The sequence below is a fragment of the Otolemur garnettii genome, unplaced genomic scaffold, assembly GCF_000181295.1.
Source record: "Otolemur garnettii isolate 467f Iridium unplaced genomic scaffold, OtoGar3 scaffold00006, whole genome shotgun sequence".
In the NCBI taxonomy this organism is placed as follows: domain Eukaryota; kingdom Metazoa; phylum Chordata; class Mammalia; order Primates; family Galagidae; genus Otolemur; species Otolemur garnettii.
The window spans coordinates 12297311-12322209 of NW_003852401.1; the positions used below are offsets into that span (position 1 = coordinate 12297311).

Consider the following 24899-nt stretch of genomic DNA (forward strand, 5'->3'; position numbering starts at 1 on the left):
ACAGAGCAATGGTTATCTGTCAGGCCCTAGATCAGACTGCTGGGTTTCAGATTTTGTCATTCCTACTTACTTCATAGCTGTCTGGCCGCAGGCAAGTTACCTAAAACTCTCCAAGCCCTAGTTTTCTTATCTGTGAGATAATACTACCCTGTAATATGGGGTTATGAAGAATAAGGGACATAATATATTGAAGGGACTCGGCATAGTCCTAGCACACAGTCAGTGCTCAATAACTGTTAGCTATTTTTATAATTATCACTGGGTGACTATTAAGTAGGCTTTCATGAGCCAGACAGAAAAGATCACATGCTTTATGATTTGATTTGTGTGAAATTCTAGAAAAGGCAAAATGATGGTGATATAAAGCAGATCAGTAGTTGTTACAGTCCAGGAAGAGGGGGTAGGAAATTGACAGAAAAGGGTCATAGGGAACTGGGGGAATGTTCAATATTATGATTGGGAGAGTGTTTTGTAAATACTTGTCACTGAATTGAACTCTTAAACTTGAATTTTTTTTGTATGTAAAACAAAGCCCTCCCCCCGCCAATCCTTAAAAATGTAGCTTTTAACTTTCCAATTAAATAGTTTGGTTTAATTATTTTACATGTCAGAAGGAAGATTCAGCTTCTGAGATCAGCCAGCAAATATTTGTTGAGCACCACAAGGCAGTGTTCTGGGTGGGGATACAACCTGAAGCAGACACCATCCTACCCTCATGGAGTTTATACCACGAATTTTACAATTATGTTTGGAGCTACAAAAGGGGTCAGTACAGGATGCTATTGGGGAAGTAAACAGGACCGAGGGGAGGGAGGTACAAGAGCGCCAAGTGCTATAAATCCTTGTCCTGTGGTTTTTCTATTTTTAAACATTTACAGAAGCAAACACAGCGTCCTTGTATCTGAAGACGGTGTTCTCAATCTCGTGTCGGGGCAGGTGGCGTGTCAGAGGTGATCGTGACCCAAGACCACACCACCTGCGAAATGCTGTTCCCACTTGGCGAAGGAAATGGCGCTACACCAAAGACCAGGTGGATGTTTCCATGGGCCCCATGAGGAGCACAAATTTGACCTTGGCCTTGTTAATTCTGCGCTCTCCAGGTTCTAGGAGCGTGCCAACTTCAGCAGAGCACAGGCGACAGGTAACCTCAAGGAACCTTCCCTAAAGGCCGGCAGGAACCCACAGACTCAGTCCGCCAGGTGATTCCGCCCGCGTGGCGGGTGGGGTAGCCGGCTGGGGGCGGAGACGCGTTGCCGGAACCGGGTTGGTTCCCCGTATGCAGCCGCGTGGGGGGCGGGGCAATAGGGGGCGGGGCCAGAGGCGGGGCGGGGCGACCGAAGTCCTCTCGGGAAATGGATGCTCTTTGGGCCCGCCCGCGCCGGGGGCGGGGAAAGCTCGGCTTTGCTACGCTTCAGCCCCGCCCGGGACCCGGCGCGTTCGGCGGGAGACCCCTTCCCTGGCTGGCGCTGCGCTGATCCCCGAGCCGAGGAAACGGAGTAGTTTCTGAGTTCTCTGCTCGGTTTTAGGGCGGCAGCAGCCGGAAGAGGAACATGGCACTCATAGGCGGCCAAGCGGAGCTGGAAGCCGACGAGGTACTAGCGGATGGGGAGTGCGGGCACTGCCCCTGAGACCCGGGATAGAAGTCCGTGAGTGAGGAGTGAGCCTGGCTGCGGCAGCCGAGGTCCCGCCCCCTTGATCCCCTGCCTGGGACGGGTATGGGTGGGGGCACCCAGCCTTCGTAGGTCTGTCCCGGTCGGAGCAAGGGGGGCCCTGAGGCGCGCCGAGCAGAGGGGCTGCCAAGGCTTGGGGCACCGGTCTGGAGGACCGTTCGGTGCGAGCGAGCGGGAGCGGGGGACCGCATCTCCGAGCCGTTCAGAACCTCTCTAGGGACTCCCGGGCTTTACGAAGTCTGACCCTGAAGTCCGGACACTGGCCTTCTGGGGTTCTGTGGAATCGTCTCCCAACCTGGGAATCTCACCTTCTGTGGAAATTTCTTGGTGGCAGATCCGACAGGTTTCCGATCTATGAAAAGAGTGGGACAGCGGGACGGAGGAAGAGTTGAGGGGTATCTTCCGTCCGGGTCAGGGTCAGGCCGGACTGCTGAGAGTCTGGAGGGCCAGAGGGCAGGATAAGCAGCCCAGGCTCTGGGGCTTCTCCTTCCTCCCACGCAGGGCCGGGACACTTACCCAAACAGGTCTCCAGTGTGGGTAGTTGACGTGGGAAGGCGCTTTGAGAAACTCCTGTGGTCTCAACTATGTTTAAGTAATTAGCTACTTCCTCCCATCGCGGCGTCTGAGCACCTCCCGGCGGCAGCGCCGGACCTGTTGATTTATTGACTGTTCTTTCAGCACTTGGCAGCTCCGGAGAGAGCGCGCTCTCTTATGCTTGAAGTTGAGGCGGAGGCTCTGACAGCTGTAGCAGCACCCATAGCTGCTGCTGCTGCCATTTTACCTGTCGCTGTCCTTAGAAGGCTTTGGTTTCAAATGATGTAATAGTGGATGATCTGGAGGAGGCGGTTGAGATTCCTGTCCATCTCTAATGCCAGGAAACTCCTAACCACGAACACTATGCTTTAAATGTGGGCCTTAAAATGAAAACAAAACAACAACTGAACTGTAGCTTCCTTACATGACTGGCAGACAAGAGGCCAGGGTGTCCAGAAGCTTCGTTGTAGCCTGTGCCTTGTATTGACGGCCCCAAGACCACACACCAGTGAACTGCTGCTTGTTTAGCTGTATCTATTTATTGCTGAAACTTTTAAACAACTTATAAAGGCAAATGATGAAGTAGCATATCTGTAGATATTTTCATCTGGACAACCTCTGTTTATAGCTTTAGGCTATCTTTTTGGTGTGAGCTGGAGCCAGCCGTTTTCCTTCATGTTCTTCCTGTCTTAGTTCTCTGTAATCAAGGTAGCAGTGCTTTCCTGGTGCTTTGACCATACATTCACTTCCTTCCTCAAAAGTTTTTATGGCCCCTTTTGTCTATTAAATTAAATATCCATGTGCTTGGCCTGCAAGGCTCTTTGCAGTATGGTCTCAGTCTCATATCCCAGGCTTGTCCCCAACCACTTCCCTATATATAATCATTTAGCTTGATCATATTATAAATGAGGAAATGAGACGGTAGGCTGGAGAAATATTTGAATCCTGGCCTTTTTGTCAGAAAAGATTTGCTGTGCCCACGGCTGTGCAATCGTCTACACCAGAGCATTGTTGAGGGGCTGCTGTATTAATTATTAACACTGGGACAATAGAACTGGAACTTTTCCAGAAATAACTTAGACAAGCTATGCCCACTGACTAAAAGCTATGCCTTACCTGATGATGAGGAGGGCTCTAGCTCTGTGGGGGAAGTAAGGTTTTGGAAGAGCAGAGAACCTGGCACACAGATGCTTGGTAATTGTATATTTGTTGAATGAATGAATGAATGAATGAGGAAAAGATGTTGCTTAAAAACTTTTCAATTTTTGCTATATTCTTTATTTATTTATTTTTTTTATTCATTAACTATGAATGAGTCCCAAGTAGCTGGGACTACAGGCTCCCACCACAATGCCTGGCTAGCTTTGTTTAGAGACAGGTCTTGCTCTTGCTCAGGCTGGTCTTGAACTCCTGAGCTCAGGCAATCCACATGCCTTGGCCTCCCAAAGTACTGGGATTCCAGGCATGAGCCACTGTGCCTGGCCATTGGTGTATATTTAGCAACCATGTATTGAGATTTGCTCTGTGCTCAAACTTGGTAGGTGCCTTAGAAGGTATAGTTTTGGCCTCCAGGGTTCTCAATCTGGATAGGGAGATAGGATGTGTGTACAAGAACTTTGGAAAAGAGCTCGAGTCAGGGTAAACAAATAAATAGTAGTAGGTTATAGAGTGAGTACCTGGGACTTACTTGTAGAAAGTCCCTAACTTTCTGTAAATGGCTGAAGCGCTCTATCCATAAGTTAATAAAGCTCTGTTCTTCGATTTTACTGGATATGTAAATAGCATATTTCAGCTAGGAAGATTTTCCTACATTTAAGAGAGCCCAGTAATCTTGTGGCCATATTTGATATTCATAGTATTTGTAGTCATTTTGTAGTCTTGAGAAGTAAAAAGGGACGAAGTGGTATATTTGGAAAAGTACTAGGCTAGGAATTAGGTAACCTGTCTCTTATCTCTCCTTGCCCCAAAGTCATTCATCATTTATGTGTGCAAACATCTGCTTACTTTAGGTGCCAACCCCTGTTTTAGCCTGGAGACATAGAACAAGACAGATAAGGTCCTGTCCATGACTAGTGACATTGATTGAGGAAGTCTTTCAGCCTCTGAGGGTCCTGTCAGTTTCCTTATCTGAAAGAATGACTGGGATGAGCCCTAAAAGGGATCCTTTTTCGGACCCCACTAATAATATGGGAATCCTTTTCCTTTCAAAGTACCCAAAGAATGATAGTGGTAGAGAAGCTCTCATGATAGCTGTGGGATGGATGTTTTCTTGGGCAAACTGATTTTATTTTAAAAGGTGTCAGTACAATAGCTGTGCGAGCACAGATGTTAGGACTTGCGTCCTCAAGGGAGGCAAAAATTGGTTCTTTAGAGGAAAGCATCTTATGATGATTTGTGGCCTTCAAAGCTCAATTGACAAAATCTTATTTCTTAACATTTAAATTTCTCTCACTGGGTTTTCTTGGTGTTGCACAAGCAATGCTGACAATGAGTTCCTGGAATATGTATGCAGAATATATGCAACAATTTATGGCAAATAGATGTCTGTGATTGGAGGACTTTCTTATCAGTTGCTTGATCTTGAAGTTGTGGTGACCTCCACATACTTACAGACTTCCTTTGGCTGCCTCGTGAACGTGGCTTACATTTGCTTACATTTCTGTGTTTTTGTGTGTGTGACTTGGGATTTGAGAATTAAATGAGAATAGTTGATATTTTATTATTTAATTCCATTAAAGTTATTCATCCTTCCAATAATTAATGTCAAGTGGAAAAATTGACAATATCTGAATGAATATCTTCTGTGTAGGTAAAAATTATTTTGTCATATGAAACAAAAACTTGACTAAAAATAACTTTTAAGAAAATAACTTTTTCAGTTGTCTTATTTTTGCTGAAAAAATAACAAGTTTTGAATGTTTTAAAAAAATTGGTTACACTGCTATTATATAGTTATAAAAATTGATAATTTACATATATAGTTTTATATATTATATTTTACATTATAATTATATTGAAATACTGAGAAAATACAGTTATAAGGTTAAATATTAATCAACTTAAATTTTACTTTTATTTATTGTTTGTTTTTTTGAGATAGAGTCTCACTTTGTCGCCGTTGATATAGTGCCTTGGCGTCACAGCTCACAGCAACCTCAAACTCTTGGGCTCAAGCGATTTCTTGCCTCAGCCTTCCCAGTAGCTGAGACTATAAGCGCCCACCACAATGCTCAGCTATTTTTAGGGACAACGTCTTGCTCTGGCTCAGGCTGGTCTGGAACCCGTGAACTCAGGCAATCCACGGGCCTCGGCCTCCCAGAGTGCTAGGATTATGGGGGTGAGCCACCACGCCTGGCCTAAATTAACTTAAAGTTTTTGCATCATTCTGAATTTTATTATTGAATAAAAATAGTAAGCTTTATACGTAGGCTTCCCAGGAGAGTGATAATGAAACAAAGTTGAGACATACTGGCTTAGGGAAAGAAATGGTTTATGTGACAGATGCTTTCATGGCCTGCTTTTTGGCCCAGTAATTTTTAGATCTGGTTCTGATTTAGAAAATTTCCCCTTGGAAGTTTAGATGAAGTTTTGATAAAATTGGTTATCACAATTTTCTTAGAACCATATTTATTCTTTCCCTCCAGGTGTTCATTGAACACCTGTCAGGTGCTAACAGTCTTTAGGCACTGGATATACACAGGAAAACAAGGCAGTTGTTACCCTCGAGGAGCACACACAGTCTAGTAAAATAGTTGCACAGGTAACCAGTTATCACTTTTGGTCAGGGTAGATTTTGGGTTGGGAGGCGGGGTGTCTCATCATCCAGAGCATCCAAAGCAGTGGATTTATTGCCTTGTAAGTTTTAGTAGTTATCGCAGGACAACAGGTGCAATCAGGAATGGTTGGGCTCCCTACTGTCGGGGCTGGCAAAGACCTGAAAGGAGAGATGGTACTTGAACTGGGGCTCAAAGGGTGAGCGGGGTTGTGCTAGGCAGAGCCAGTGGGATAAGGCACAGGCTTTGAAGGAGTTTGAGATGGGCTGGAATGAGAGCAGTGTATTTGGCAAAATGAGAAGGAGACCCACTGGTGCCTGAGATGGAAAAGGTGGGCTTGGATCAGGTGATGTGTCTGGAATGTCAAGCAAAGGAGTTTGGGTTTTATCTCCTACACAGTGAGAATCTGGGAGGTTTTTAATGGGGCACGTGTGATAAGATTATTCTAGAAAGGCAAATCTGGTGAAGGAGATGCAGCCAGGTTGTTGACATGACAGCAGGAAGGCCAGGAGCCTGTTGCAGCAGTTAGTGTGGGAGGTGATGAGACTGAAGTGGAGCAGAGGCTGGGGGTTCAGAAGAGAGGAGGCCGGATGGGAGGGACTGCCCAGAGAGGACATGAATGAGGATTTGCCTTGGTGGGTTTTGAGGGTCAGCGGTGCTGGGAGAGAGTTGTTCAGTGATAATTCTGTTCTTTGTGTGGCTGAGTAGGGGTGCTTTTGCCTAAGGAGGAAGAGGGGTAGGGTTCAATCCCATCTGCTTTCAGGGTGTGGAAGATGGAGAAGGATGACAAGCAGAATGAATAACCCTTGTGGCTCACGGGGAATGTTTTTACTGAGGAGCATGTCCCGTTCGTTCATGACAGGATGCATTTGGACAATGTTAAGAAAGGGTGTTTGTTAGTTGGTAATGCAGGTTAGTGGAGGGAAACTATCACTTCACCATCAGTCCCACCTCCAGCTCAGGTTAACACACAGCCAGTTTCTCTGAAATGTTTGCTTTTTGGATCTCTTGGAATCCAATCAATTTTTTTGAATGGTGCTTTCCCAGTGAAACTTTTCCTCCCCTGTACCTGGATGCCCTTTCTTTAAAGTCTAGTAACACAGTTACTCTTCTGTGGGCAGGTGTCAGTTCTCCCTTGCCTTAGCTGCTTATCTACCTGCCTAGAATGCTGTTACTAATTATCCACAGTGTGAATCTGATACTCTTAATTCTGCGGGCTCAGGGTTTCCCTCTAGCCATTTGTTGACAGCTTCCCAACCCCCACTAGCCATCTCAGGCAGAGTCTCCTGAAGTTATTTTGCACACACTTCCCAAAGATGAGTACCCTGGGACTCCCATGGGTGCCTCTGAGGCTTCCAAGGACGAGGGATTTCCTTTTTAGCTTGCCATTGGTCACCAACTAGGTCAAAACTCTCTTCCTCTCCTCCGTGCTTGGCGTGCTCTCCTAATGCATCACAGCCAGCCGGCTGCACTGGTGAGGTCATCTCACTTCTTTAAAGGACTCCTGAAGTGGGGAACTCCTGGCAGTTACTAATGCCATCTTGCATGTTAAGTTCTTTAAAGGTGGTGGGTGTGCAGTAAATGCTTTTTCCTGTGATCTGTGGACATGTCTTATTGGCATTGCTGACATTATGCTGAATATATATGCACACACACACATAAAGTTTGCGATTTTAAATTGCACATGAACTTTCAAGTGCCAATCTCTTTTGGAAACACCTTCACAGATGTACTTGAAATGCACAGAGTAACTGGGTATCCCTAATCCAGTAAAGTTGACCTAAATTTAACCATCACAGGCAGGAAGGCCATTCAGGGTCTTTCATGCCAGATTGTTGGGATCATGGTGTGCATTTAAGGCTTTCAGTCTAGGAGTGGAGAGATCAGCATTTTAGGTGACTCTCTGGTGGGGCATGGAGGCTGAGGGGAGAGGGTAAGACAAGAGGCCAGGAGGCAGGTGATTTTCTGGTGTTTTGTTTGTGTGTTGAATGACTTTTGGAGCCACGAAAGGGCCCCATCTGCGATATTAGCTATGTAGTATGATAAGAGGACAAGTAAGATATGGTTTGGGCTCCTCTGGTGCAGTCAGTCAGGAATGTGGACACAAACAATTCTGCCCTGGAGTGTTGCAGAGAGAGTTCAAGTGGCCTTGTGCTCCTGGAAGAGAAGAAGCCTCTTACACTGCAGGACATTTACCCCGCTCTCATCACCTGCCTGGGAGTCAGCTGATTTGGTTTCCAGACCAGCTGTGTGACAGCGCAAGTCCCTTAACTCTTTGGGGCCTTGGTTTCCTTGGTTTCACAGGCAACATGAAGTTGATGATCTGTCTGTAGAGTTCCTTTCAGCTTTGACATCTATCATCTAGGTGACACTTGATCTGGGCTTTGAGGGGTGAAATTTCAGCAGGCAGTGAGGGAGAAGGTCACCTTCATTCTTTGAGGCAGAGGGAGTGGCAGGGTTGCATGTTCTGCAACCTGCAACCCCAGGTTGCAGTGGGATGGAGGCCTTATGATCTGAGCAGAGGGCCTGTGAGAGTTAAGTGCTTAAGGCCTGAGAGCTGCTGTGGGTGTGTCCCAGCCAGATTTTGATAGGCCTTGAATGGGTAGTGGAGGAGTTTGGCTTTGTTTTTTTCTAGGTTTTTTTTGGCCCTGTGAGGAGATGCTTGTACTTAACCCTCCTATATTCGGGGAATATTTTTCCATGTCTTCTCTTTTTCCTGTTCTTCTCTCATGTATGTGTGTGTGATAAAGGAAGCCGTGGTGATCCCATTTCTTTGGTTTCACTTTCCCTTTCCTGACCCCATCTCTAAGCTGAGATGCAGTGTTAAAGAGACAGACAAGGTCAGGCACTTTTGAGTCATCCCAGAGGCTTATGTCTTACCCTAGCCTAGGTTCTCAGATACAGACCCAGCCTGACCCACCACCCTCGTATGGCCGGAAGGGCCAGTCATGTTTCTTTGAGGGTGTTTGGTCTTCTTTTCTCTGTCCCTGCTTTCCCAGACCACATTTTCCTGGAGTTCTGGAGCTCCTGGTCTTTTTCAGTGTATGAGTCATAGTCTTTCTATTCAGAGCTGAAGAAAACAAGCCTCAGATTCTCACCCTGTTTTTCAGGCCAAATAGGGTTTGATCACTTAAGAGGAGGCTAACAAGACAGATGAAGACAGAAAGTGAAATGCTCTTTGACCAAGACCAGGAGTACCCATGCAGGGCAGTGTAGAGCTTCTGAGGGAGAAGCTAGTTTGGGTTCACATCCAGGTTTCCCATTTGCTATCTGGCCTTGGGCATGTCATTTAACTTCTCTGGCACTCTTCGCTTATGAAAGATGAAATCAGATTATACTTTACCAAGCACCTGGCACAGATAGAAGTCCTCCTAAAATGCTAGTTCTGTTTGCCCTTATGCTTTTACTTGAAGGTATTGCTGCCGCTCGTCATTGTTAATGGATTTAACAAAGAATTTGCGGCTAACCTTTTGGTATGTTAAAAAATATTTTTGCTTTATTTTGTAGTTAATTGAGAAGATTCTGCAGAAGTACACATCTTGGAAACAGGAAGGAAATGATTGGCCCAAGGTCCTCAGCTAGTTTAGGCACAGAAGGATTAGAAGCTAGGTGCCTTGACCCTAAATTCAGTGCCTTTTTCACTAGGTCAGGGAGCCACAGACTTCACCAGAAGGCCAAATGGAACATGTACTTTTCCTGCCTATTTTTGTAAATAAAGTTTTATTGGAACACAACCATGCCCATTTGTTTAGGCGTTACCTATGGCTGCTTTCCCACCACAATGGTATGGTTGTGTAATTGGGAAACAGACTGCCTGGCTTACACAGCCTAAATATTTTTAGGGCCTTTCAGAAAAAGTCTGACACCTGCTAGGTGATTTCTATGTGAGTTTGTTCCTAATATGTTGTAAACCTTATGAAATAAATTTGCTTATTTCCTTTATACTTCTAAAGGCATGAAAAACAAGGAAAAATAGAAGTTGCCCTGACACATCTCATGAAGTGGTGTGGTGCAAGTTCTAGAGTCAGATGGACATGGAGTTGTATCCCTGCCCCTCCATGTACAGCCTTGGAGAAATCATTTTCTTTAAGCTTCAGTTTCTTCATCAGAAAGATGAAGCTAATAGAACCTACGTGATAGGGTTATTGCGAGGATTAAGGGCTAATGCATTGCATAGCAAATGGGCCTCAAAGCTGGGTCCTTGGCACTGTTTTTGTGCAGGCTGTGCTTTGTGGCTACTTGACATTGTTTTCCCTGCCCTGTAACAACTGGTGTTGTGTAGGTGACCCATTCCTCACCTGCACAACAATCCTCCAGGGGGTTCCTGTGGATTCCTGCAGGATAAATGCAGTTACCTCTTAGGCTAGTACCCAGGACTTCTGCTGGGTAAATTCTGCAAGTTTACAGCCCTTTCCTTTCCTGGGGAGAAAGGAAACCATTCAACACAAAAGAACAGTAGCCTGGGCTCAAGGGCCATCTGTTCTGGCTCCCTCTAAAGCTGAATACTGTTAATATTTGTCAGCAAGGGAGGTGGCAATGTCAATAACATTCTGGAAATGGCATTTACTCACTGATAAATAGATGGTTTTGTAAACTCTGGTTCCTTCCAAGCATTTTGTTATGGATTCTCTTTCCACTGGTGAATGTCATAAAGTTCTTGCAGGGTTTTCATGTAGCACTTAGGTATTGTTCATGGGAGTTGTGGTCTGTGAAAGGTGTGTTTGTGTTCAGTTACTGAGTCTAAGAGGTTAAAAGGTAACGAGAGGTCACAGTTGCAAGCACTCCTGGACCCTGGAGGGACTGGAGGGTTCTTGTTTTGTTTGTCCCAAAGCAATGTGCTGGCTCCACTTCTCTTTCCTGGCATCTGTCCTTTCTCCCCTGGCATCTGAAAGTCTGTTGACAGCTTCTCATTGCCTTTGAGGTGAAATGTAAACACTTCAGTATGGCTTATAAGGCTTCACTTAGGATCTTGCTTAGTGCTTTTCATGAAGGTCATGTGGCTGGGGAGCTGGGGCCTCTGAAGATGCTCACTGTGTGTCCTAAGAGTAGCCCTATGTCCTATGGGCTTCCCTGTGTCCTGCCACCTGCCCCTTCTTCCTCAGCAGGTCTACGGTGGGTCCTCAGCTCTTATGTTCCTAACATGAACCTTTCACATCAGCCATTCTGATGTGCTTGTATTTCCTTTTCTTGTGCCTCATTTCCTGAAAGGTCATGTTTCCCCCCCCCCCCCAACTTTTTATATGCTATCCCCTCACTTGGTCAATTTTTAAAAAAATCATTTTAGATATCCCTTAGGTACCACTTCTCTTCCAGCCTTTCCAGGGCCTACTTCTTCCCCCCACATGCTCAGTAACTACAGTCATGCATCATTAAATGGGGATATGTCTTTGAGAAATGAGTTGAGGACAGTTTTGTCATCGTGTGAACATCATAGAGTGTCCTTATACAACTAGGTGTTGTAGCCTAGTGCACACCTGGGCCATATGGTGTAGCCATTGATCTCAGGCTGCAAACCTGGACTGCATACTGTAGGCAGTGGTAACACAATGCTAAGTATTTGTGTATCTAAACATAGAAAAGGTACAATAAAATATGAGATAAAAGATAAAAACGGTGCACCTGTACAGGGCACTTTTCATGAACAGCAGGACTGAAGTTGTTCTGGGTAAATCAGTGAGTGAATGGTAGGTTGTGAAGGCCTGGGCATTACTATCAATTACTGTGAGACTGGTGGTTTTTTTTTGCAGTTTTTGGCCAGGGCTGCATTTGAACCCGCCACCGCCAGCATATGGGGCCGGCCACCTACTCCTTTGAGCCACAGGCACTGCCCTAGACTGGTTTTATACACTATACACTTAGGCTGTGCTAAATTTATAAAAAACATGTTTTAAAAATAATAACTGGTTTACTGTAGCTTTACTTCATAAACTTTTTAATTTTTAAAAACTTTGGTTCTCGTAATAACACTTAGCTTACAAAATAAAAACTTTGTAAAGCTGTACAGAAATTTCTTTATATCCTTTTCAAGCTTTTCTCCAAACATTTTTTTCTTTACATTTTTGGAGACAGGGTTTTGTTCTGTCACTTTTTTTTACTTTTTAAACTTTTTGGTTAAAAAGTAAGACACACACACACATTAGCTTAGGCCTGTGCAGGGCCAATAATGTCAATATCACCGTCTTCTTCCACCAACACATCTTGTGCCGGGAAGGTTTTCAGTGGCAGTAGCACATGTGGAGTTGTCATCTCCTAGGATAACAGTGTTTTCTTCTGCGCCTGAGCTCGTGACTTCGAGACCAGCCTGAGCTAGAGTGAGAAACCCATCTCCAAAAAACAACCAGGCAGGCAATGTGGCAGGTGCCTGTAGTCCCAGCTGCTTTGGGAGGCTGAGGCAAGAGGAGAGCTTGAGGAGTAGAGTCTGAGGTTGCTGTGAACTATGACTCCACAGCGCTCTGCTGGGGGTGGGGGGTGGTGATAAAGTGAGATTCTTGTCTCAAACAAACAAACAAAAAAACCCCAATGCTTTCTTCTGGAATACTCCCTGAAGAACTTGCCTGAGGCTGTTTTACTTAATAAGCTTTCTGTTTGTTTATTGATTTATTTGAGACAGACTCTCACTCTGTGACCCTGGTTAGAGTGCCATGGCCTCTACCAGGCTCAAAAGATCTGCCTCAGCCTCCTGAGTAGCTGCGACTACAGTAAGGTGACCAGACATCCTGGTTTTGGCCCGACAGTCCCGATTTTTAACAGTTTGTCCCGCGACCCGTGGCATTTTCAAAAAGTCCCAATTTTTGGAAAGAATGCAGGACAAGCTAGGAAACGGGAGAAAGGGAAAGGAATATATGGTTTTCGGTTGCCATGTGACTGTTTAGCCAGGATATGAGTTTTGTATTATTTTTGTTAATTTTATAATGTTAAACTTTAATAATAACAAATAATTGTTGAAAACTGATTATTGAGAACTGCTTATCAAAGTTCACATTGTTGATCAGTTGTTAGAATTCGACCACCACCGTTTGGACTTAATGAACAATGGCATTTTTTGGCATTGGCAACCACGAAAACATTTTGTAACTGTCTCTCAGACGATACACATTGTATTGCGTGCTAGTGCTAGTTAAAAAAGTGATGTCAACAAATCAGCTATTCAGATAATTTAGGTAATTTATTTATTTATTTATTTCATGAATTTAGCAGACAGTACTCGTATTATTTATATTTTATAGTGGTGGCAAAAAGTCTAGTGCTGGCCTTGAAAGTGACACTTAGGACTTACGAGGTATCATTATTAAAAAAATATATTGGCTCGGCACCTATAGCTCAACCGGCTAAGGCGCCAGCCACGTACACCTAAGGTGGCGGGTTCGAATCCCCAGCCCGGACCTGCCAAACAACAATGACGGCTGCAACCAAAAAAAAAAATAGCCGGGCGTTGTGGCGGGCGCCTGTGGTCCCAGCTACTTGGGAGGTGGAGGCAGGAGACTCGCTTGAGCCCAGGAGTTGGAGGTTGCTGTGAGCTGTAATGCCACGGCACTCTACCCAGGGGGACAGCTTGAGGCTCTGTCTCAAAAAAAAAAAAAAAAAAAATATTGATAAGGAGAAGGTTAAATCTTGGACATCAGCAAAAATCACAGTAGAGAACAAATGTTTAGAAATAGTTCATCATTTTGAAACTAATCATGTTCCATAATAATGCAATAAAAATTGTGGCATATGCGTTGTCCTTATCAGGAACTAATGCTGCAACTGAACGCATTTTTTCTACGGTAAATAAAGTGTGGACATCAGAAAAATCACAATTAAGTGTTGAGACTTTGAAAGCCATTTTATGTGTGAAATATAATTTAACAAATTCTTGTGAAAAATTTTATGACCTTTTAAACAACGACAGCAATCTACTAAAAAAATTCACTCAAATGAGAAATATGCAAAGAATAAAATACTATACATAATTTTTTTAATGTATTATATTTGTAAATTGTACTTATGTTGAAATTAAAAAAAATTACAATACTATTTTTGCTTTCTGTGAAAATTTTTGTTGCTCCATATAGACCAAATTTTTAATTAACCCCCCCCCCCCAATCAATGGTGTCCCACTTTACCAATGTTAAAATCTGGTCACCTTAGACTACAGGTGCTGGCTAGGTCAGGCTAATTTTTCTTATTTTTAGAAAAGATGGTGCTCTTTCTCAGGCTGGTCTCAAACCCCTGAGCTTAAGCAATCCACCTGCCTTGGCCTCCCAGAGGATTACAGCTATGAGCCACAGCGCCAGGCCTTAGAGCAGCAGTTCTCAACCTGGGGGTCATGACCCCTTTGGGGGTTGAACTACCCTTTCACAGGGGTCACCTAAATACAGCCTGCATATTAGATAGTTACATTATAATTCATAACAGTAGCAAAATTACAGTTATGAAGTAGCAATGAAAATAATTTTATGGTTGGGGGTCACCACAACATGAGGAATTGTATTAAAGGGTTGAGGCATTAGGAAGGTTGAGTTGGCTTTTTCTTAAAAAAACAAACAAACAAAAAAAACCAGTAGAAATAATACATTCTAAAATAATAATAAAAAGTATTAAATACATAAACTAGTAACATAGGCATTTATTGCCCTTATCAAGTATTATGTATTGTACGTAATTGTGTGTGCTGTACTTTTATATGACTGGCAGCACAGTAGGTTGGCTTACACCAGTATCACTAAACCACATGAGTAATGCCTTGAGCTACAACCTTGCTATAGCTACAACAACATCCTTAGGTATAGGAATTTTTTGGCTCCATATAATCTTAATGGGACCACCATCATATATGCATCTGGCATTGGCACATGACTGTGTTTAGCATTTCTGGCTGCCTTAAAGAACTATTTCCCCTTGGCATACTTGCTGTTGCATCCAGTAGGGGTGGGATATAGGCACTCTGGTGTTCTGGCAGGAAATCGTGGCCTTTTCCCCCTGTATAGCAGAAAAGAAATTCTTTTCAGTGCTTTTTTAAATCCTTTCAGTCAGGAGGGAGAATTTACCTTCAGGTAAGCCATTAGCATTAGGGTAATCCAATAGCATTATCTCAATACACTTAAAAACACCCAGCTTTACTGAGCTGTGATTTCCATGTCATACAATTTGCTCCTTTTAAGTGTTCAGTTCAGTGGATCTACACAGTTGTGTAGCTGTCACCACAATCCAAGAACATTTCTACCAACCCATAAAGATTCCTCATGCCTATTTCCTCAGTACTCTTGAACGCTTAACACAATTGAAGAATTAGAAACCAGCAGGTGAAAACAAAATTTCCCAGGCAGAAATAAAAATGAGTTGGCATTATATATGATGAGGATAAAGTATGAGTGTTAGGCATTGGAACACACGGCTGGAGAGGGATGCAGTGGTGCCAGTGGTTGGTTTTGCTCTCACATTGTGACTTTGTCATTAGAAGAGGGGGCGGAGGGCTGTGGGAATTACCTACATGGATATTCTGTGCCATTTGCAAGAAAGTAGACTAGGTGAATGTAGTTCATATGAATACAGGCTTTTCCTGATTTTCTGGTTCAATCCTTAAGGCAATTACTATTTATCCAACATGTTCAGGTTTATTCACAATTGTATTTCTCAGCCATTACCAGTTGAAAAAAAGGGACTGTAGCTGTATCCAAAGTCTCAAGTGGGACAAAGAATCTAACAAAATCAGTCTCTTTTCCTGCATGTCTGAATTTCAGATTTGTTGTACTTCCTTCTAGAAGGGAATTTGGGAGAGAGGAAGGAACATGGGCTTGCAGACAAGGGGAACTTGAGTTTGCAAACATGGGTGAGTTCTGCCACTTGCTGGCAGCATGATCTTGAACAACTTATTTCACTGCTCTGTGAGCATCGGTCTCCTTAGTCACACAGGGGTTCTCCCATGTACACATCATGGCTGCTGTGTGCAGTTCTAACACTGTGCTCAAAGCATGCATGCTGTTAATATAAATACTTGTTTGTGGCTATTGATTTAATTAGCAATTATGTGTAAATTTTGCTTTTTGTAAGTACATTCATATGGCTAGAATTTTACAGAGCAAGAAAGAATTGTAATAAGATTGTTTTAACTACTACAACTAGCCATCTCGAATATCTTGGTATTAAATATTTACTTGCTGATAGTAATTTTAAGAACCACTTTTGGGAGAGAAAAGATTTTGTTTTTAAATGTAAACAGTAGTAAATGTCCTTTTGGAGGACTGGCTCAAGCCAGTCAAGGGCAACATACTTGCCACAGTATCCTAATTCATACAACTTGTGCAACCCGCTAGGAGGGCAGATAGAGAACACTCACAACATGAGGATGATTATAATGTAAAAGCATATAATAAATGGTTTTAGAAGCCTGGGGCATTTATTTTGTAACAACTTGCTTGTTTGGTAATAATAGCATATGTGCATTTGTGGTGTTTCTCACAACTTTGATAAAAAATACAGAGGTTCTTGGAATTCTTTTCTTCTGACATAAAGCAAATCTAGTGCGATTTCATAAATGGGGGGGATGACTTTACAAAGGTGTGGAACTCCATAAGTCTAATTATGTAGTTAATTATATTGAAATTTAAAAAGTAAAGCTACTGTTAGTTTAGAAAGAACCATTTGTTTTTCTAGTCTCAAGGTTTTCCTTTCTTTACCTCCTTTTATATAATTTAGGGGGGTAGAGATTACATTTTTACTTAGTGAGAGTGGCCAGTCCAAGTGGGGCTCTAGGTGTGTGAGTCTGGGGAAGCAGATACCACATGGCAGTAGAGTAGGCTTTGACATTTGAGACCAAGAGACTTGTCTCTTCGTTAAAGACTGTGAAGTGCTCCATTTCACTTCTGGCAGTTGGAGATCATCCTTTTATACCTTTCAGGAGCAAACACTGGGCTTTGGGGAGCAATTTTAAATAGCATTACTCAGGCTGGGCGTGGCTCACTCCTATAATCCTAGCACTTTGGGAGGCTGAGGCTGGTGGATTGCCTGAGCTTAGGAGTTTGAGATGAGCCTGAGTAAGAGTGAGACCCCATTTCTAAAAATAGCTGGGAATGTGATGGGCACCTGTAGTCCCAGCTACTCTGGAAGCTATGAGGCAAGAGAATTGCTTGAGCTCAAGAGTTGGAGGTTGCTGTGAGCTACAACACCATGGCACTCTACTCAGAGTGACAAAGTGAGACTGTGTCTCAAAAAAAAAAAAAAAAAAAAAAGCGTTGCTCAACCAGTAACACATTCTCCACCACTCATCCTTGATTCTCCTTTTCAGCTCCATACTATCTGCCCTCAGCCACCACATCTGTGCCACCAGCAAGTACTGTCAAGTCTACCTTCTCAATTATGGCTCCATACTGGCCCCCTCATGCCAGTGCCACCTGCCCAGTCCACACCACACACTTCTCATGCCTGTGCTCCTGGGAGAGCCTCCCACTGGTCTTCCTGCTTCCTCTCTCCTTCTGCCATCTGCTCTCCTCTTTGCAAATTGGAGAGTGCACTTTTTCAGATGTTAAGCACATGGGTTACTCTGCTCATTGAATCTTTCTACTGGCTTTCCCTGGCACTTAGAAGAAAACCCATGCTACGTAGCTCTGTGGTCTGCTTGGTTTGGGTTTGGCCTTCCTCCTCCAGCACGTCTGCGGCCTTTCTCCCCGTCGTTCCCTTTGCTATAGCCGCCCTGACTTTCCTGTGATTTCCCAAACATGTCAAATTCACCCCCACCCTTGGGTTCTGGTGTGGCTGCTTCCCAAGGTGCTGACTCAGCCTGACCCGTTCCTCCTGACTTCCCATCCTCACTGTGAAGGTCAAGTTCTGAGTCAGCCTCTCCTCAGGTCCTCCTTGGAAGCCTTCCTTCTCTTTCTCCTCTGCGTCCTGTTTATCTTCTCCCGGCTATGATCACAATCTGTGTGAACTTGTTTATTTTCTTCTCTGTTATCTGTCTTGCTTTTGTCAAGTTTTAGTTGCAGGAAACTTGAGGCAAGAGAAAGGGCTCCATAGTTTAAGGAAGAAGAATAGAAGAAGAGAATCAGGTATTTACAAAATGTGAAGAGGGGCTAAAGGAGTGGTTGGTTTTAGGCTGGTATCTGGAAATGACCATCAGTTCATCTGGAAATGGCCCGTGTGAGGAGGTGCCAATGATTCTAAAGGTGAAGAGTTCCCCACACTTCACAGTAGCTGTGATTCAGGGACTGGAAAGCCCGAGTCAAGAGGCTTCTGCCCCGCAGCCTTTATACACGGAAAGCTGGAGCTGCTGCTGTTGAAACAACCTCAGTTTGCCCATCCCTGCAGCGCAGCAGATAATTTCAGAAAGGGGCAGGAAAATGGCTTCAGTCTTCCTCAGGGAACCTGATTCACACCTAGAGTCAATTCACTTGGGCAGCTGCAGTCTCTGAGGCTCTCAGGAGCTACCATCTGAAGGGCCCGTGAATTTTACTGAAGTTCCTCAAATTTCTGTTTTATCTCCAAAATTCTGTTATGATTGACCTGTTCTGTGGTCTCTAACTGTTTCTCAGCTTTCTTAATTTTGGCAGTTTTTGGTTTTTTGATTGCCGTGCATCTTTGACCGTTGTTATAGGTAATTCTCTCTCTCTCAATTAGAAATAAATGATTTTAAGAGACTGGGTTTTCAAAGGTCAGTCTTAGGATTCTCATACAAATGCTGACAGCCTTTCAGGTTCACCTCTAACCATTTAGAGGAATGAATAAACAGATCAGCTAAGCACTAGTAAGGCAACTCAGCTTCAGACAGCAGCAAATCATTTAATATCCTCATTTTTTTTTTTTTTTTGAGACAGTCTCATGCTGTTGTCCCAGGCTAGAGTGCTGTGATGTAATGGTGTCACAGCTCACAGCAACCTCAAATTCCTGGGCTTAAAGGGTCCTCAAACTTTTTAAACAGGGGGCCAGTTCACTGTCCCTCAGACCGTTGGAGGGCCGGACTGTAGGCCCTGGGAGGAGACGGCTGCTAAGCAGGACAGGCAGTGGCGGTAAAAACACCTGGCGGGCCTGATAAATGTCCTAGGTGGGCTACATGTGGCCTGTGGGCCGTAGTTTGAGGATGCCTGGCTTAAGTGATCCTCTTAGCCTCCCAAATAGCTGGGACTACAGGCGCCTGCCACCTGGCCAAGCTAGTTTTTCTATTTTTAGAGATGGGATTTCAGTCTTGCTTAGGTTGATCACGAACTCCTGGGCTCAAGCAATCTACTTGTCTCTCCCTCCCAGAGTGCTATGATTACAAGCATGAGCCACTGCACCGGGCCTAATATCCTCATTTTAATGAAGTCCATTTTTTTTTTTTTTTCCGAGACAGTCTCAGTATGTCACCCTTTGGTAGAGGGCCATGGTGTCACAGCTCAGAGCAACCTCAAACTCTTGGGCTTAAGCAATTCTCTTGCCTCAGCCTCTCAAGTAGCTGGGACTATAGGTACCCACCACAACACTGACTATTTTTTGGTTGTTATTGTTATCATTGTTTACCAGGCCCTGGCCAGGTTTGAATCCACCAGCCCTGGTGTATGTGGCTGGTGCCCTAACCACTGAGCTATGGGCACTGAGTCTGAAATCCATTTTTGAATGTACGTTGGTGTGTCAAATGTACACATTTACACATGTGTGTACATGTGTGTACAATATGTAAGGCAGTGACTGTATAACTCAGCTTTCATTAGGAAAATTGGAATAACAATTGAGTCTTAGTGCTGAAGTTTAGCTGTGCTTTAACTTTATAAGCTTCTTTGATAAAACAGAATTCTGATAGTGAGCAAGGTCTAGGTATTAGAATTTTATAGGGGGATAAACTGAGAAATTTAAAAGTTGCCTAGGCCGAATTTGGGACAAGTTGAGTGCCAAGATAATTAAGAATAGTAGCATAAAGCTGGGTGCGGTGGCTCATGCCTGTAATCCTAACACTCTGGGAGGCTAAGGCAAGTGGATTGCCTGAGTTCAGGAGTTTGACATCAGCCTGAGCAAGAGCAAGACCCCATCTTTTAAAAATAGCCAGGTGCTGTGGTGGGCACCTGTGGTCCCAGCTACTTGGGAGGCTGAGCAAGACAATAGCTTCTGCCCAAGAGTTTGAGGTTGCTGTGAGGTTAGATGCCATGGCACTCTACCAAGGGTGACCAGGTGAGATTCTTTCTCAAACAAACAAAAAAAGAAGAGAAGGGTATCATAGACCATTGAAAATGATAGGAATCTTTGCATGCCTATGAATGATAAACATGTAATTAGATAGGTAGATGGTGGAGGCAGAGGGCCTTTGCTTTAGTAGAATGCCAGAGGCAGATTGGTAGAAATGGAGGGAATGCTGGTGTTAGAAACTCATTTTTTTGCTGTCATCATAAAGATTGAGTTAGGCAGGCATCACCCTATGTGCTAGACCTAGGGGCACATTTGAGCGAGAAGCATGGTATTTACCTGGTATTACACTGCCTTACCACAGGCTCCTTATTAATTGAAAGACAAAAATAGTAACTGCAGTGGAGAAATAGGACAATGCCTTGACCCAAGTGACCAAAATTAATATCACAGGTGGGGACAGATGAGCATCCGTGCCTCTGGATATAAATGCCATTCGAAGGACACAGCATCCTTTCTGTAGCAGTCTAAGCTGACTCCAGTCACGAGGAAACATTAGAGAAACTTTAGTTTTTAGTTATTTATTTATTAATTAATTTTTTTGGAGAGGGTCTCACTTTTTTACTCCAGCTAGAGTAGTGCAGTGGTATGATCACAGCTGGTAGCTCACTGGAACCTCAAACTCCTGAGCTCCAGTAAACCTCCCACCTCAGCCTCCCCAGCAGCTGGGACTATAGGTGCCAAGTCTTGCTATTGCCCAGGCTGCTCTCAAACTCCTGGCCTCAAGTAATCCTCCCGCTTCAGCCCCTCAAGTTGCTGAGATTATAGGCATGAGTCACCATGCTTGGCCGAGAGAAAGTTTAAATGAGGAACTTTCTTGTTTTCTTTTTTAAAAATCTGACTTGCTACTTAATAAGAAAATTTCTATTAAAAAAAGCAAAAGAGAAGGGCTCTAGTCTCCAAAACTGTCCATGTCATAGAAGACAAAGAAAGACCATGAAAATGTTCCAGATTAAAGGACGCTGAAGAGATAAGACGGCCAAATCCAAAACCTGAGCTTCTAATGATTCACATTAGGGAACAAAATGCTGTGAAGGACATTGTTGGGTCAGGTGATGATATTGGAATGTGAAAAGTAATGTAAAGTAGTTTAATTTATGGAAGTAGATAACTATACTGTGGTTTCCGTATTTCTAGAAAATAAACAGTGAAGTATGTAGAGGTAAAGGACCACAATATTTGCAATTTTCTCTCAATTTCTCTCTCAAATAGAGCAGGCGAAAGGTATTTTTTAGACTGATGGATAGGGCGGAAGGGAAAAGGAGTTGGGAAGGGTGAGGGGAAGAGCAGATTATAAAGGAGATGAGGCAATGTTCATTCATGATAGATGAATCTGGATAAGTGACATACAAGTGTTCTTTGTATATTCTTATTCTGGCAAAATTTCCACAAGTTTGAAATTATTTCTAAATAGAAATAAAAAAAAATCAGTTGTTTAGAGACTGATAATGCTTTTCACTTACACAAGGCCTGAAAGGATCTTGGTTATAGAACCAATTTTTCTCTAGGCGCCTTTGATCTGCTTATCTGGTAGTGATATTTTAACCTTTTTTTACATTGTGCAAATTGTTCATGCTTTTTACATACACAGTAATACATAAAAGCCTTCTTGTGGTAAAAGATTTAAATCATTTAGAAGCTAAAGCTAAACATAGTTTTTACTCTTCTTTTGTTTCATCAGAAGAAACTAGCAGTAAGAGTTTGTGGTGACTTCCTAGTCATATATTATAGTGTGTGTGTGTATATGCAAACCTGGATTTTATTAATATAAATTGGATCTTATATCATATACCTGTCCCAAGACTAAGCTTTATTCTTTATGTAATGACTGAAGAAAATTGGGTAATGTAATTGTACCGTAACTTAACTACTCTACTGAACATCATTTGGGTAGTTTCTAATTTTTTCCCCACATAATGTGTACCGTAATAGATGGACTATGGCACATGGATATTTTAATTTAATTCAGCAATACTACTTCTAGAATTCTATATGAGAATGTGTATTTAAAGTTTTTAATAGATTTAACAAGATTGAGTTTTTTTTTTCTTTTTTTAGCCTGCGGCCCCAGGCTAAAATGCTATGGCCTTAGCCCAGCTCACAGCAACCTCCAACTCCTGAGCTGGGAATGCAGGCACCCGCCACAATGTCCAGGTAATTCTTCTGCCTTTAGTAGAGACCAGGTCTCCCTCTTGCTCAGGCTGGTCCCAAACTCCTAAACTCAAGGGATCCTCCCTCCTCACCCTTCCAGAGTGTAGGGATGACAGGTGTGAGCCACTGTGCCTGGCTAAGGTTGACTTCTAAATAGTCAGCATCTCTGCCAACTATGGATATTATCAATCTTGTAAACTTTTGCCAGTCGTAGGGGCAGAAGTGATATGAATTTTTAAGCTCACATTTCCAAATTTATTGGCTACTAGATTTCTTCAGTGTGCAGAGAAGAGTACGCTTCACTCTCTGTATCTGTTCTTTTCAGTTGTCTATTTCTCATTGACCTGTAAGAGTTCTTTATGTAGTCTGGATAATAATTTTTTGTTTTCAGATCTAAGCCTCTCTGCTAAAAAAAGAACCAAAATTTAAAAAAAGAATATTTTTTTGTCTGTTAAAAGTGCCTTAATCATTTTCTCCTAGCCAGTTTATCTTAGAAATTTTAAATTTTTATATAGTCAAATATTTTATTCTTTTCTTTTTTTGTTTTTGAGACAGAGCCTCAAGCTGTCCCCCTGGGTAGAGTGCTGTGGCATCACAGCTCACAGCAACCTACAAGTCCTGGGCTCAAGCAAGTCTCCTGCCTCCGCCTCCCAAGTGGGATCACAGGCGTCCACCACAACGCCTGACTATGTTTTTTGGTTGCAGCCATCATTGTTGTTTGGAGGGCCCAGGCTGGATTTGAACCCACAACCTTAAGTTTATGTGGCTGGTGCCTTAGCCACTTGAGCCACAGGCGCAGAGCCTTTTATTCTTTTCTTTATGGCTTCTGGTTTTTGTGTCTTACTTAGAAAGACTGTCTTTCTTTCAATATTATAAAAAAATTACCAGGTGGCGCTTGTGGCTCAAAGGAGTAGGGTGCTGGCCCCATATACCAGAGGTGGCAGGTTCAAACCTGGCCCCAGCCCTCCCCCCCCAAAAAAAAATTACCCATTCATCTATTATTTTTATATTTATTTCTTTATTTGGAAACATGTATGTGGGTTTACTATCCTTTTTGCCCCAATAGATAACCATTCTACTCTGTTCCTTTAGTAAATAATTCATTGTTTTGTCTTCTGGGTAAAATCTGAATAGTAAAATAAATTCCAATGTGTCCAGGAATCTGTGTCTGTATTTTTTATTATGTTCTGTTGATCTCCTTTTAAAAATTAAAAAAATATATTATTTTCTTTTAGAGATGAGATCTTGCTCTGTCACTCAGGCTGGAGTGCAGTGACCTGATCATAGCTCATTATAACCTTGCATTCCTGGGATTAAGCAATCCTCTCACATCAGCTTCCTGAGAAACTGGGACTAGTGGCACATGCCACCATGCCCAACTAATTTAAAAAAATTTTTTTCTAGAGATGGGGTCTCACATGTTGCCCAGGCTGCTCTCAAATTCCTGGGCTCAAGCAGTCCTCCTGAGTTGACCTCCCAAAGTGCTGGGATTACAGGTGTGAGCCATTATACCTAGCCAGTATTAATCTCTCTGCACATACATCCTTGTGCCAGTTCCATACTTTTGACATGTCAGGGAAGAGCCTGTGAATTTTTTTTTCTTTCAGATAACTTAGAGCTACTTGTCAGGTTCTACTGAGAGTTCTGTTGGGATTTTGATTGACTAAATTCTCTTTATGTAAAACAAGTTCTTATAGCATGATGAATAGGAGCTCAGACTATGGAGTCAGATTGGCCTGTGTATAAACCATTTATTAGTTCTGGCGTGATAATGGCATCTGTTTTAGAGAAATGTTGTCAGGTTTATATGAGTCGGTATATAAAAACGCACACGTATAATGCTTGCTGTGTAGAGGTGCTAAAAATGTATTATATATATATATCTCTGTAGAGACAGAACTGATATGTTGAGCAAGTTTTATAGCTTATTACTCAGAATAATCTTAAATTATTGAAGAAATAGCGGTGTGTATTTATATACATATAAACACATATACATGTGAATAAAATTTGTTTATAGTGACACTTGATGTGTAAATAAATGCATTAAAATGTATTCTTGGACCCAGTCCTTTCTTTCTTTCTTCATTCCTTCAAGTAGTATTTCTCCTATTTCTGTGTGTAGACACTGTGCTTGCTGCTTGTGGATATACCTGTGGGTACTTGCTGCTTGGGGGGATGACAGACACAAAACAAACAACTGCACCTCCTTTTGTGATTATGAGAGATAAATATGGTGTGAAGAGTTACTTATATAGCTCTGGCTCCGTTTGATGAAGTTCAGTTTGTTGAATTGCAGAATTCATTTCTCAAAAACAGTCAGGAAAGCTTTAATGAGAACGAGTGTAGATCACAGGTTCTGAACTTGGACTCTGGGTTTACATCCTGATTCTTCCACTTACATGCTTTATGACTTTAGGCAAGTTACTTAATCTCTCTGTGCCCCAGTTTCATTGTTGGTAAACTGAGGAAAATATCAAGCCACTTCAGAGGGTTGTTGGTGTGGCGCAAATAAGTTAATTTACGAAAGTATGGAAAACAGTGCCTGTCTCTTAAAGAATGCTGAAGAAGTGTTAGCTATGTTGTGACATCATTAGCATCCAACATTTTAACACTACTTACTCGGAATTTTTTTTACTATTTA

The 24899-nt window shown here is 42.8% G+C and overlaps 1 protein-coding gene across 2 annotated transcripts in view; it reads left to right on the forward strand.

The window, feature by feature from the left end:
- The first annotated feature begins 1438 nt into the window (after positions 1-1438).
- The window catches only part of TTC39B (tetratricopeptide repeat domain 39B), a 123452-nt gene continuing 99991 nt past the window's right edge, over positions 1439-24899 (forward strand). Inside the window, exon 1 of one of the 2 annotated variants that reach the window (XM_023508141.1) lies at positions 1439-1592. In XM_023508141.1, the coding sequence (XP_023363909.1) occupies positions 1551-1592 (42 nt within the window). In that variant the 5' untranslated portion in view covers positions 1439-1550. The remainder of the gene's footprint in view (positions 1593-24899) is intronic. The other variant, XM_023508144.1, reaches the window with a different exon arrangement.